The 13174-nt window shown below is 41.1% G+C and overlaps 1 protein-coding gene across 1 annotated transcript in view; it reads right to left on the bottom strand.

Annotated features, from left to right (window-relative positions):
- Positions 1-7322: 7322 nt before the first annotated feature.
- The window catches only part of LOC120933709 (E3 ubiquitin-protein ligase TRIM39-like), a 38002-nt gene continuing 32150 nt past the window's right edge, over positions 7323-13174 (bottom strand). The window contains exon 2 of the mRNA XM_040347061.1: positions 7323-9438. Within this exon, the coding sequence (XP_040202995.1) occupies positions 7841-9438 (1598 nt within the window). The 3' untranslated portion in view covers positions 7323-7840. The remainder of the gene's footprint in view (positions 9439-13174) is intronic.

The raw sequence follows: 13174 nt of genomic DNA on the forward strand, positions 1-13174 counted from the left end.
TTATTGAGCCTTTATGAGGTATCCTTCCGGGGCGGGGGGTGGATGGGTCTCGGCCCTTGGGCACAGCTTGATCCCTGTGGGGGTGCTGGGGGGTGAGGGGCCCATTTCGCCCGTCCGCTGGGTGGGTCTTGGTTGTTTATAACTACCCCAGGGGCTCACTGGTTTTGTAGTCTATAGCATGTTTATAGCATGTTTGAGGGGGGGTTTCGGTTTCCCCTCTATATACATCTCTGATTATCCATCTTTAGGTTTTATTTAGCATTCTTTTTTCTTTGATCTGCATTTTTTGTTTAGTTGGCATGTGTGCATTGCTTTGTGTACATATTTTTTTTTGCTTTTTGTACCTTTTTCTGTGAATTGTTTTCATGTCCATGTCACGCTTTTTCATTTTATTTGTGGTCACCCTGTATTTTGTTCCTTATTTCTTGGAAAATGAAAACTTTTGAAAGTAAAAACGGCAATAGCTTTATCTGTAGAATAACGCTTTGAAAACTTTGTGAGTTTTTCTGCGTTTTTGCAACAGCGTTTTTTTACCATTCAGCGTTTAAAAAAAACAATTATACTCACACAAAATCGTGAGGCTCAAAAACACTCATAAACACCAGATAGGTCCAATTTTGCCGCACTTTTCAGAGTTAGAGTGTTCTTACAGCCAAAACTCTTCAAACGCACTAGTTCTGTTTTTTTTTCAGCCTGAAAACACTCCTGCCAAAAAACACTGATAACATGCTGGTGAGCTTACTGGCTGTAAAAAAAAAATGCCTGACGCCCAAAACAGCCGCTGTAACAACGCCCCGTGTGTATGAGACCTGAAGGTATTATATGTTCTGACACCCGGGACACTGCGTATGTCATGTGACTAGTCACTCCCCTGGGAAGGCATGTGCAATTTGTGTCCTTACAAATCATTTTTTTCACTAATTTTGTCAAATTCGTTAATTCGGAAATATCCAAATTAATGTAAACTTATTTAACAAACTTTTCCCGATATTCTTAAATTAGAATATTCATAAATACAATTTTGAAATTCGTAAATTAGAAATTCGTAAATTTAGAAATTCAAGAATTCAGAAATTAGAAAATCTGAAAACCCCAAAATTTGAAAATCTGAAATAATAGCCAAGTAATAATAACTAACTATTCAATTATAGGTATTAGAATTTCCTTTCAAATTTGGCTGTCATGCCGCGTACACACGATCGGATATTCCGACAAGAAAACCGTGGATTTTTTTTACGGAATTTCGGATCAAACTTGTGTTGCATACACACGGTCACACAAAATTCCGACCGTCAAGAACGCGGTGACGTACAACACTGCAACAAGCTAAGAAAAATTAAGTTCAATGATTCCGAGCATGCAGGGTTCGCGGTTCGGGTTAGAACTTTTCCCCTGTTTAGGAGTTTTGCTCCGAACCAAACAGGGGGATGTCCGGCCCATCTCTAATTATTATATTCTCCCATTTCCCACTCTGGAGGAGATCAATAATAATAATATTAAGGTCTGAACACCCATAAATTGCTGTGATAGGTACATTTGCTATAATAAGTGTTGATATGCATTAGATGTGTATTATATTTGACATGTACATGTCCATTGCCCTGCCTAAGGCCCATTGCAGTGATTTGTTGATACTTGATTGGATATACTTAATTTAGTCAATAATGGTTGTTGTTGTTTTTATATATTTTGTTGTCTTAGAATGTCTGAGATTGTTACCTGCTGTAATGTAACCAGAGATATGTGGGCCCCGTGCACTGTGTTGTTGTTTTGACTCTTTTCCAATGAGGTGCTGACTGGCCCGACTGGTTCTCCTTTCCTGTTGATGTGGGGATGGTGCCCGGACTGGTTTTTACTCCTGCGAGTGTGCGTTCCCTTATGCAGGACACTGCGGACACCTTGCAGTCTATCTGCCGTCCACTAGGTGTCATTGGGTTGACATCATATGACGGCAATATCCTGTATTGCCCAGGTTGGCCAATGGATTGGACGTTGCCCGTTCTCCATGGTAAACCTCGCGAGGCACTGCGCATTCGCTGTTTATGGCGCGTTTGCAGGACGGATGATTTCACCAGCGGCTGGACAAGAGCCAGGGCTATATGTAGGGGGATGGGCTCCCCTCAAATTGCCACAGACCATCTGGCAGTGATATGTGATCTTTTGGACCACTTGGTAAGATAGAAACTTTGTAATTTTGTTTTAAGGGACTTACCTGAATTCACTTCTATGTAGCTTACCATGGTTGTCCTGTTTTTCAATTATAGGTTTCCTTCAACTTACCCTTATCTCTCAGTCTGTGAAAGTATCGGCACATAAATTATACCCTTACATGTTTTAATGGAATTACACTTATTTCCTCCACGGATGGCTGAAACATTATATGCTTAGGATTATGACATCATTACAAGTGGTATATACATGTAACCCCGGGGCTGCTGTCATGATGTGCTGATTCAGGCTGATTTTGGAGGTGAGCTACGAAGTCGGCCGCGGCGTCCTTAACAACCAATGAGTCATCAGCTATCAATCAGCTTCCCCTCTGACAGCTGAATAAAAAAAAAAAACAATTGTCGGTAAAATAAATAGTAAAAAAACAAACAAACAAACAAAAGGATCTGGTATGGGTGGGGGGGACCCCACATCGTTTTTTTCTTTTGTTTTTCTCAATAGCCAGGTTTCGGCAATTGCAACCGCTAGTCAATTTAAATGGGACTTGGCTCATTTCTTTCTTTACAAATGTAATTTTTGCTGCAGCAGGTTCTATACATGCTACAGATGCACCACTTTACAGGCAGACTAAGGGGACACCCCAGGTACTATATGTAAAGGATTTTTATTTTTGCACTTTAAAAAATGTTTTTGTATTGCTACGTGTCCCCCAGGGCAGTACCCGGTCCCCATAACCCTTTTATGGCCAATTACTTGCATATAAGCCTTCAAAATGGGGACTTTTGAGTTTTTTCCTGTTTGGCTCTCATAGACTTCAATGGGGTTCGCCGTTCGTGTTTAGAACTTTTCCCCTGTTTGGGAGTTCTGCTGTGAACCAAATCGGGGGGGTTTGGCACATCTCTAATGATTACTCTCTACTTATCTATATAGGTTTGGTTTCGACCAGCTAGTACTTTTGGGGTATTCCTGTTTCTTTGATCACGTACCACCAGTGTACGATATTTTAGGATCCTTACATCTCCTTGGTGTGTATATAGAGTCCTCTGTACACTATGTACAACGTCTGGTTGGATACCCTTACAATGCTATAATATTAGGAAATACTTGTATCAAACAGAGCTCATCAGCCCAACCTTACCTGGATTATCGGGTGAGTGTTGCCCCCCCCCCCCCCCTTGTTTTCATTGGCCATATGAGTTTCCTTCCTCAGTGCATTGGGTGATGCATTGTATATAGTGAATGTATTATGTGTGTGTATCTTGTGTGGGCATGTGTATGTGTGTTTTATCATACGTGTATACATGGGCACATACTGTATGTCTATACATGTTGTGTTGGTGTCCTATGATTTATGTCTTGTGCTCTGCAGATTATCACTCCTTCTAAAATTCCTGAGGAAGTGGTTACCCTGCGAAACATGTCGGCAGGAAGGCTGGACTGACATCTATTATAGGTTCCTTACGTTTGTGGGGGATTATATGAAGACATCCAGTCTTTGAAGGGGTTTTAGTTCCCTTTACTTTTTTTTATATTATTACATTTTGTCTCTGGTGTGTGATGTATTTATTAATGATTTTGTATAAACTTTTGTAATAAATATAATGATTTTACACTGTATTTAGTGTTGTGAGTTCAATGGTACCATGAAAGTCCTTAGTGCCTCAAAACATTTCTATTTCTAACCTTCAACTTACACCAGAAGTGACCCCCAGACTCAGTCAGTAGAATAATACAGTAGCTAATCAAAGGTCACCCCCAACCCCCCAATCACCACAACTAGCACCATTCCTATTTTCTATTGGCTGTAGTTTGTGTCCTCTCCCCTCTGCAGATCTCTGACATCTCCTCTGATCCTCCATGGGCTTTCATCACCCCGTTTCCTCTGATCCCCCCCGTGTCCACAGATCCCCTGCCCCATGTGCTTAAAGGGACATGTATATGTGCAACTTCAGGGTGAGGTATGCTTCCTCAGCTTATGATTGGCTGTCTGTGGTTCCCCAACACACATGAGAATCCTTCACACTAGCAGTCGGGGGGGGGGGGTGGTATAACTCCATAGTTAAGCCCAAAACTGCTCCCCCTTTAGCTGCAGAGGCAGAAGCCCGGCATGTACACATGTTGTGGCCATGAAGCAAAGCAGGGACCCCTTTCATTGCATTCAGCAGATACCACCTCCCACCAAACATGACCCATTCATAGATTTCATAGGATCCGGTTTCCATCACAAGATTCTGATTGCAGCTTCCAGGTTGGTCGTGCCCAGAGGAACCCTTCCCCCGCACTCTGCAGTAGATAGGAACACTCTGCAACCCCCCCATATCCATGTGCAATGCACACAGTTGCAGGAAGGTGGCGCTGCTTTAAGGGAGTTGAAACAGGTGGTGAGGAGATGAGATATTTCCTCCTCACCTGCCAAACACCTCTGAAAAGTGATCTGAGTGTGGACCGCTTTTGGAAGGAGTGTCAGTCCCCGCCCCCAGTGTGAATGAGCCCTAAAGCTGGCCACACATGGATGGAAATTCAGCCGGATCAGCGGGGATCGGCTCAATGTCAATCAGTGTGCGGCCGTCCCTGCTCAGCAGAAGCCAATCATCAGAACGATTTCTATAAAAGGGGCGTGTTGTAATGTTTTTCTCAATCCCGCCATTGGTCAGTGTAAGTCGCCTATTTACAGTTCTGTGTTCCTTCAATTCTCACTGGTTTACACACAAAAATAAAAACACAATTTACAATTTACAAATATTTGTTATTTATTATCTCAATACAGGTCCATGTTGTAGAATTAGAAGGAATTGTGTAAGTTGTGTTGTATTTGTATCCGCTAATAATGATTTTCCTGTATTTTCACCCCAAAAAATATTATTTTGATAAACATTTGCGGCAATTATCATGTGACCTAAATCTAAAAAAAAAAAATCGAATAAATCAAAAACCATAAAAATCAGTATAAGTGATACAATATAAAATCAGTAGTTATAAAAGAGATCCCATAAGATTCTATTGGTGATCCATTCTATGGGGACACATTATATTAGGATCCATTATAAAAGTGATATAATATAGGATATAATAATGTAGAGACACTTATCAATCATACATGAGGACAGCGATATATGATGAGAAAGAATGACACAATCTTCACACTTATTATATTCTTATTTCTACTACATCTTGTAATCTTATATTATAGATAGATTGGGTCTTAAAGGGCCAGTACACCTCCATCTGTGCCTCCCATAAGTCATGTTACACCCTGCGCTCTGTCTCAGGTCCAGCACTCTATACAATGTCCCATCTCACTATACATAATGATCCTGTACTGGGAGGAGCCATAGGAAATAATGCCCCGCCCCCTTTCTGTAAGTAATGCAGCAGCCGTACACCCCTATAGAGTAAATGTGAACTACATCCATAGGAAACCATGTGATATGGACTGTAGAGAGTTTCTGCAAAAAGCACCAAAAAGCACATAGGTGTGAGTGCAGGGAAAATCATTTCTTCATATATTTCTGCTGAGATTGTTACATTTACTTGAATTAGACATGTGCAATTTGTTTAGTTTCTAATTTGTTTTTTAATGAATTTTGCGAAAATCGTTATTTCCAAATTTTCGTATTTCCGAATTTTTTTATTTCCAAATTTTCGTATTTCCGAATTTTTTTATTTCCAAATTTTCGTATTTCCGATTTTTTTTATTTCCGAATTTTCATATTTCCAAATTTTTGGATTTCCGAATTTTCGAAATTCAGAACTTTCAAATTTTTTAATTCAAAAATTCAATATTTCGGAATTTCCGAAATTTGGAAATTTCGAATTATTTAATTTTCGAATTTTGCAATTTCGAAACTCCGAATTTTCGAATGAATTTTTTTTTGTATTTCCGAAATTTTTCATTTCTGAATTTTCGTATTTAAGAATTTTGGAAGTTCCGATTTTTGGAAATTTGGATTTCGAATTTTTGAAATTCTGAAATTCCGAATTTAAAAAATCGAAAATTGAAAAATTCAAAATAATTTTTTGGAAAATCAAAAAATTTGAAATTTCGAAAATTCGATTCGAAAATTAAAAAAATCAGAAAATTCAAAAATGAATTTCCGAATTTTTGTATTTCCGAATTCCGGAAATTCGAATTTTTGGAAATTTGGATTTCGAAAATTATAAAAATTTGGAAGATCAAAAAATTCGAAAATTCGATTCGAAAATTAAAAAAATCTGAATTTTAGCATTTTAGAAATGTTTAATTTTAGAAATGTTTAATTTTAGAAATGTTTAATTTTAGAAATTTTTGAATTTTCGAATTTTCGAAATTTTTGAATTCGAAAATTCAAAAAATTCAAAAATTCGAAAATTCGAAAATTTGAAAATTCAAAAATTTGAAAATTTGAAAATTTGAAAATTCAAAAATTCGAAAATTCGAAAATCTAACATTTTTGTATTTCCGAAATTCTTTCTTTTTTTAATTTCCGAATTTTCGTATTTCCGAATTCCGGAAATTCGAATTTTTGGAAATTTGGATTTCGAAAATTATAAAAATTTGGAAGATCAAAAAATTCGAAATTTCGATTCGAAAATTAAAAAAATCAGAATTTTAGCATTTTCGAAATTTTTAATTTTCGAAATTTTTAATTTTCGAAATTGTGGAATTTTAGAAATTTTTAATTTTAGTAATTGTTAATTTTAGAAATGTTTGCATTTTCGAAATTTAGAAATTTTTGAATTCGAAAATTCGAAAATTCTAAAAATTCAAAAATTCGAAAATTCGAAAATTTGAAAATTCGAAAATCTAACATTTTTGTATTTCCGAAATTCTTTTTTTTAATTTCCGAATTTTCGTATTTCAGAATTCTTGAAATTCGGATTTCGAAAATTATAAAAATTTGGAAAATCAAAAAATTCGAAACTTCGAAAATTCGATTCGAAAATTAAAAAAATCTAAATTTTAGAATTTTCGAAATTTTTTATTTTAGAAATTTTAATTTTAGAAATTGTGGAATTTTTAATTTTAGAAATTTTTAGTTTTAGAAATGTTTGCATTTTCGAATTTTAGAAATTTTTGAATTCCAAAATTCGAAAATTCAAAAATTCGAAAATTTTTGCATTTTTAAATTTTGGAATTTTCAAATTTTGAAATTTCCACATTTTGGAATTTTTGAATTTTGGAATTTTTGAATTTTTGAATTTTTGAATTTTTCGGCAGTGCGCATGTCTAGTTTGAATCCCTTTTTAGTATAGATTGGAGGGTGGAAAGAGAGGACAGGTGACCACATTCTATCCAATCACAGTGACCGCATTACACCCTGCATAGAGTGACTGCATGTGGGGGAGGGGCAGAGGGTAGGGGGAGGGGCAGGAGGAGGGAGATTGATGATGTCACACACTGTGATAACTTTCTGTCTAACAATTACAATGAAAGTAATTGTCAATAGATAGATAGATATTAAATCAAGCTTTATCCATAGGCCACACCCCTTCTCACTGACAAATAAGAACATGTCATTCACTATTACTCCAGTAACTGGAGAGATCTCCTACCCAATCACAGGGAGTGACAGAGGGAGAAATATCACATTTAAGAAAATCCTGCAGGGCACTGACTGAAGCCCCACCCACTGCTTTATGCTATTGGCTGAATGTTCAACCAATCTCACTGTCCCTGTGATGTCATTAGTTTCTAGGCAGATTTCTCACATCTTCCCATCCCCCCCCCACAGATCTTTATACAACCTCTCCCTACATATATCCCAGCATGGAGGGGCTCAGTGAAGGTGGTGGTGAAGGTGTGGAGGAGTCGGATTGGGTCACACAGATCATAAAAGGAGATCCGCCCGGCCTCATAATCCAGATCTATCCTGACTCTGTTATTGGAGGGATTGGTGGGTAAGAGGATCTCTTTACTGTCATGTGTCACCCCATACTGATCATCTTTCCTGACCAATCCCCAGGACTTCTTATTATATCCAATCCGCGACTCCCATCCTCCTCTCCTGTCTATACTGGGGTAACACATCCCGACTATCCATACATCTGATCCCCCGACATCCACTTCCCAGTAATGTCTCCCTGAGGAGAAACTCTGACTGCTCAACACCTGAGGATAATTCTGAAATCTCTCTGGTGTTTCCGGACGATTCTGGTTTCTATGTGACCAGGATACAGTTTTCCTGTCATCTGATATATGGAGATTATTATGAGCTGTGTTTACATCCAGTAATATGTCTGCAGCTCTCTGTATATAGAAGTCTACATTTACCTCTGTTATTATATCAGATAATGTGTGTAATGTGTGTGATATCCCAGCCACATCCAGACCCCCTCCATCATGGAGGAGCTTCTCACGTCTCTCTCTGTCCTCATTATCTCCATCCTCAGTATCACACAAGTCACCTGTGTCTGATTCCTGTAAGACAGTCAGTGGATCCATCATGTTACACAGCTCCTCAATGTGACGCAACTTCCTGGACAGCTCCTCCTTCTTTATTTCCAGATCCCGGATGAAGATGGAGATCCGCTCTGCCCTCCCGGAGATTTCCCTCAGGACTCTCTTCTCCAGATCTTCCAGACGTCTCCTGAGATCTCTAAACAGGACAGTGACTCTCTCGGTGTCACCAGCTGCTTCTTCTTCTACTTTCCTCCTGTGTTCCTGCAGACTCTGGACTCTTTCCTCCGTCTCCTCTCTCTTTGTCAGAAGTTCCTGCAGAACATTCCTCAGTGTCTCCTTCTTCTTCTCAGAAGCCTCACCCAGCATCTCCACCTGGTGTCCTCGATGTTCTCCGGCCAAACTGCAGGACACACAGATACAGGTATCATCCTCGGTGCAGTAATACTCCAGGATCTTCTTATGGACGGAGCATTTCCTGCTCTCCATGGACAAGGTGGGGTCACATAAGATGTGTTCTGGGGACTTTTTGTGGACTCTCAGGTGTTTATCACACAGAGAAACCTCACAGTGTAGACAGGATCTAACAGCAGGTACAGAAGAGTCCACACAGTGAGTACAGAAGACCCCGGACTCCTCCTGATCTGGTTGAACAGACAGGAAATTCTCCACTATGTTACGTAGTGTTATGTTCCTCTGCAGTGCAGGACGATCCGGAAACTTCTCTCGGCATTCAGGACAGGAATATCCTCCAGACCCCTCCTGTGTATCCAGCACAAGATCAATACAGACCCGGCAGAAGTTGTGACCACATCTCAGGTTTACAGGATCGGTATAAATGTTCAGACAGACGGAACATTCCAGCTCAGCTCTCAGATCACCAGACGCCATCGCTGACAGCAGAAGAGAGAAACGAAAGTAAAATTCTCTGACACCGGAGAAGAATGCAGTTGGGAGGGGTCACTTCCTCCTACCCGGGGTGAGGCTCAACCAGATCAGTATTATTAGACACAGAGATCAGAGTACTGAAGAGGAAGGTTTGTTCACAGTAGTAAAGATAATCAAACCTCCCAACTTTGAGAGAAAGAGAGAAAGTTGGGTGTAGAGAAGAACACACTAAGGCCCCTTGCACACTAGACTTTAGTCCATGTGTGTCCAATTCTGGGAAATTGGTGTTCCCAGGAGACACAGGTTTTTTTTTTTTTATTGAAAGCCCATGGTGTGTGTAACACACTCAAAAAACTTCACCCGGTGCAAAAAAAAATGTGCACAACATAAAGGAGTGACACAAAAAAGTGCAGCGGGTACACTTGGCACTTTAACCTCTTGACCACCGCCCCATGTCTAAAAGACGTCCTGTTTTTAAAGATGAATATCTTGGTAACGGCAGCAGCTGCTGCCACAACCGAGATATCCATCTCTTCAGTGGGCGGTGGTGTACACGGATTCGCCGCAAGATCGCCGTTATCGGTGGCAGGAGAGGCCCCCCCCTCCGCCGCTTACCGGAGCCGTCGGTAGCGGCGGAGGAGATCGGGACTGTTCGGCAGCTGACTGGGGACGAGACTGAAGGAAAAATCTCCTTCACCCGTCCCCATAGCTCTGCTGGGCGGAAGTGACGTCAAAACGTCAGTCCCGCCCAGCGTCTTAAGAGAAACATTTTTTTTTTTGTCATTTGAAAAAAATGACAGTTTAAATTTTTTATTTTTTTTTTGCATTTAAGTCTAAATATGAGATGTGAGGTCTTTTTGACCCCAGATCTCATATTTAAGAGGACCTGTCATGTTTTTTTCTATTACAAGGGATGTTTACATTCCTTGTAATAGGAATAAAAGTGATCAAATTATTATTATTTTTTTATTTCAGTGTAAAAAATTATAAAACTAAATAAAAATAAATAAGAAAACAAAAACAATTTTTTTTAAAGCGCCCCATCCCGACGAGCTCGCGCACAGAAGCGAACGCATACGCGAGTAGCGCCCGCATATGAAAACGGTGTTCAAACAACACAAGTGAGGTATCGCCGCAATCGTTAGAGCGAGAGCAATAATTCTAGCCCTAGACCTCCTCTGCAACTCAAAAAATGCAACCTGTAGAATTTTTTAAACGTCGCCTATCGAGATTTTTAAGGGTAAAAGTTTAACGCCATGCCACGAGCGGGCGCAATTTTTTAGCATGACATGTTGGGTATCATTTTACTCGGCGTAACATTATCTTTCACAATATATAAAAAAATTGGGCAAAATGTATTGATGTCTTATTTTTTAGTTCAAAAAAGTGTTTTTTTTCCAAAAAAAGTGCGCTTGTAAGACCGCTGCGCAAATACAGTGTGACAAAAAGTATTGCAATGACTGCCATTTTATTCTCTAGGGTGTTAGAAAAAAATATATATATAATGTTTGGGGGTTTTAAGTAATTTTCTAGCAAAAAAAAATGTTTTACTCTCGTAAACACCGAATCTGAAAAATTAGCCCGGTGGGAAAGAGGTTAAAATCAGAGGGCCCTGTCCTGAATCCCCCGGGGCCAGGTCTGTCTTAATGAGAGGGCACACCTGGGCACTGCCCAGGGGCCCCAGCTGCATGGGGGGCCCCTGCACTTTCCCCAAAGCAGCTGGTCCTTGAGCCCACGGTGCCCCGAAATTAGGGGCCCCATGGTGGCACTGAGAGTGATAGATACACAGGGGAGGCAGTCTGCCTCCTACCTACTTGATGTCTGTTTTCCTGCACTGTCATCATCGTAGGGGCCCCAGAGCATTTCTTTGCCCAGGGGCCCATGATGCTATTAAGACGGCCCTGCCCAGGGCGTTAGGCTCCTGACAGGGAACAAGGTACTTACACTATGGTCTTTCCAGCCGAAGCCAGACAGACCCCTTTCTCTGGAGGGTCTGCCGAAACAGACCCGCCCAAGTACTCGGTGAGGCTCCCCCGAAGGGAGACCCCCTGAGAGAGGGCGAACTAAACCAGAAGGCCATGTCCACCCCCTCCCAAGACTTTCAGGACAGGCCCGCGGACCAGTATCCTACTCATCACACCGTGCAAAAACGTGTACCAAACATAAAAATACAAAAACGTGAAAAACAAAGGAAATACATAAAATAAAGTGGGGAAAGGGATAGTGGAGAGGAGAGTGAAGAAGTGGCCATTGTGCAATACAATGGCCAGGCCCTCCGGCCAGGAATAAAAAATTCCTCCGGTCCCAGCCAAAAGGCCCAGCACAGGAGGCAAGTGATAAAAAGCATGTATTGGTGCAGTGACCATGGTACCGTCACCGTGTGACCCTCACTCACAGTGATTATTCTGGTACCCCTGGACTGCCACTCCAGGGGCACATGCACCACAGGCTTTCAAAGTCCCAAATCCAACCCCCCCGACCGGCCAGTGCAGCCCTCCGCCATGCCAGATAGAGAGCCCTTCCTGGTTTTCTCATGGAGAGCTGGCAAGCAGCCTCCACTGATACTAACCTTTCCAGGCCCCCAACAATACAGCGGATTTGCATGGCGCCACCCAGCATCTCCACCAGATTGCCGACAAGGGCAGTACTTACACCGACCAGCCAGAAGGCCAGACTAAGACTCTGCAAAAAGACCAGACCCCGTGCAGCCACCCATCCTCACCAGGAACACCCTTCAGGTTAGTTCGGACTCGGCCCCGCTGACGTCGACTAAGGGCGTCCAGACACTGACACTGCAGAGACCGTCCTTCCAGGTGTAATAACACCATTGGATTTGTCTGCGCCCTCCCCACACTTGGGATAAGCTACAGCGCCTCCTCTGGCAACTGATAAGAACAGATACTACACTTGATCTTATGAAGAATAAAGGGGTAGTGCTGCGCTATGAATGGGGAATGGGGTAACGTGCAAAGGAAGTGTGGCAAATCCTTATATATGGAAAAAAAATTATACTCTGACTAGTGATCATAAGTAACAATAATAAAGAATGGTAGTGGTAAATTCTAACAAGTAAATAACATCAAAATAAATGTGCTACAATGCTGCCAAAATATTACAAAGTGACAGTGCAAGTGTCATATAAAGTAGTAAAAAATGTACTGATACACAATAGGGTGTACACAGTGCCAAGTACAACACACAACAATGATTGTAATAGACTAGATTAAATGTCCATGCAGCAGATAACTGTAAACGTAACAACAGGCAAAGTCCAAAGTAAAAGTGCTGGTGTAGATGCCAAAATGACGTGAAGAAAGCTTGATTTCAGGTGTTTTCTTCAGAAAAAGTGAGGATGTCTCCTTACCTTACTGCTGTAAGGTAACAGCATAAAGACCCAGGTACATTTTTCTGGTCATGTCCACATACGTTATCATCCAAATGGGCTGTAATGGGAAGGGTAGATCCCTCTCGATAGTTACATCCAAACAGGCACACCCAAAAAAAAGGGAGCACCGCCGTGTGTATGTACCCTGTTTTGTGGTCCCTGTCATTTGGGAGCGGACGGCTGGCCCGTGCAGTGTCCCTAGCTGTGAGATGGACCAGCGATTCCACTCCCACAGCGAACGGTATTGAGACCTGCCAGTGAGGCTACAAGAAAATGGCCACCGTCCGACTTCCTGTGTAACTCACACAATGTGAGAGACACAGGATCCGATCACAGCTTTATCATTTTCGTTTTTT

Source organism: Rana temporaria, chromosome 3, assembly GCF_905171775.1.
Source record: "Rana temporaria chromosome 3, aRanTem1.1, whole genome shotgun sequence".
Lineage (NCBI taxonomy): Eukaryota > Metazoa > Chordata > Amphibia > Anura > Ranidae > Rana > Rana temporaria.